The 1,260-nt window shown below is 67.1% G+C and overlaps 1 protein-coding gene across 2 annotated transcripts in view; it reads right to left on the bottom strand.

Moving 5' to 3' along the window:
* SOX9 (SRY (sex determining region Y)-box 9) overlaps nt 1-936 on the bottom strand; it is a 3,811-nt gene extending 2,875 nt beyond the window's left edge. Inside the window, exon 1 of one of the 2 annotated variants that reach the window (XM_006886245.1) lies at nt 144-928. In XM_006886245.1, coding sequence (XP_006886307.1) covers nt 144-574 — 431 coding nt within the window. In that variant the 5' untranslated portion in view covers nt 575-928. Of the gene's footprint in view, nt 1-143 lie in introns of both variants that reach the window. The other variant, XM_006886246.1, reaches the window with a different exon arrangement.
* Nucleotides 937-1,260: the final 324 nt, after the last annotated feature.

The following is a 1,260-nucleotide window of genomic DNA, read 5'->3' on the forward strand; positions in this document are numbered from 1 at the left end:
AGAGCCATTCGAGAACTTTGTCAAACTCTGAGCCAAGTAACTAACTCGTCCCCACTCCCTCCGCTGCGGGGATCCTGCGGGGTCGTGGAGTCCGCACCCCCGCCGCCGCCTCGGCGCCCACCCTGCCCGCGCCCGGCTCCTACCTCCAGAGCTTGCCCAGCGTCTTGCTGAGCTCGGCGTTGTGCAGGTGCGGGTACTGGTCGGCCAGCTTCCTGCGCGCCGCCTGCGCCCACACCATGAAGGCGTTCATGGGCCGCTTGACGTGCGGCTTGTTCTTGCTCGAGCCGTTGACGCGCACCGGCATGGGCACCAGCGTCCAGTCGTAGCCCTTGAGCACCTGGCTCACCGCCTCGCGGATGCACACGGGGAACTTGTCGTCCTCGCTCTCCTTCTTCAGGTCGGGCTCGCCCTTGGGGAACGTGTTCTCCTGTGGCCGCGTGTTCTCCGTGTCCGAGCCGGAGCCCGAAGGGCAGGGCGAGCCCGCTGAGTCCTCGGACATGGTGGGGCTGGGGGCGCCGGACAGGCCCTTCTCCTGCTCGTCGGTCATCTTCATAAAGGGGTCCAGGAGATTCATGCGCGGGCCCAGGGCAGGGGGCGAGTAGCCGGGAAAGGCGAGCAGCCGCGGCGGCTTGGGGACGCGGGGTGCGGGCTCCTCTCGCCTCGGCTGCCGGGACGCGGAGCGACCGGCTCCCGGGGAGGCTGGCGCGTTCCCCGGCTGCGGCAGCGGCGAGCGCTTAGAAGGGCGCGGGGTGGCCAGCCCGCGGTGCCCGCTCCAGGTGGGAGAAGGCGACTTGGAGAGGGGGAGGAGGGGATCAAGAGAGCACAAGTGGGGGCTCTTGCACCCCTCCTCTCCTCTTCCAGTTGAGAAAAGTTCCCGGGTGAAACTCGCAAGTTGCAGCGCCACTAAAGTTTCCGGGCAGTTTCGACCTCCGCTCTCCGCTCTCCAACTCCCAGCCCCGGGTCTCTCTAATAAATACTGGCCCCCCCCTCACCTTAGAAACTTTCAGCCAATCGCCACTCGACTTTTCAGGGGTTGGCAGGCAGCTGATTGGGCCTGATTTTGGGGGGGGGAGGAGGGTTGTGGCTCTCGGCTGGGTGACGAGAGGGGAGGGAGGGGACGCAAGGGGAGGGGAGCCCTGGAGAGGGGCGGCTGGCGGGGTGGTGGAGGAGGGGGGGCTGTTGGGAAGGCGGGGGACCCGGGAGAGCCGAGTGTGTAAGTTTGCAGCACTGTCGGTATGTCAGGGTTTGGGTGCTGTCTCC

The sequence above is a fragment of the Elephantulus edwardii genome, unplaced genomic scaffold, assembly GCF_000299155.1.
Source record: "Elephantulus edwardii isolate Elephantulus edwardi_28Jun2011 unplaced genomic scaffold, EleEdw1.0 scaffold00048, whole genome shotgun sequence".
In the NCBI taxonomy this organism is placed as follows: domain Eukaryota; kingdom Metazoa; phylum Chordata; class Mammalia; order Macroscelidea; family Macroscelididae; genus Elephantulus; species Elephantulus edwardii.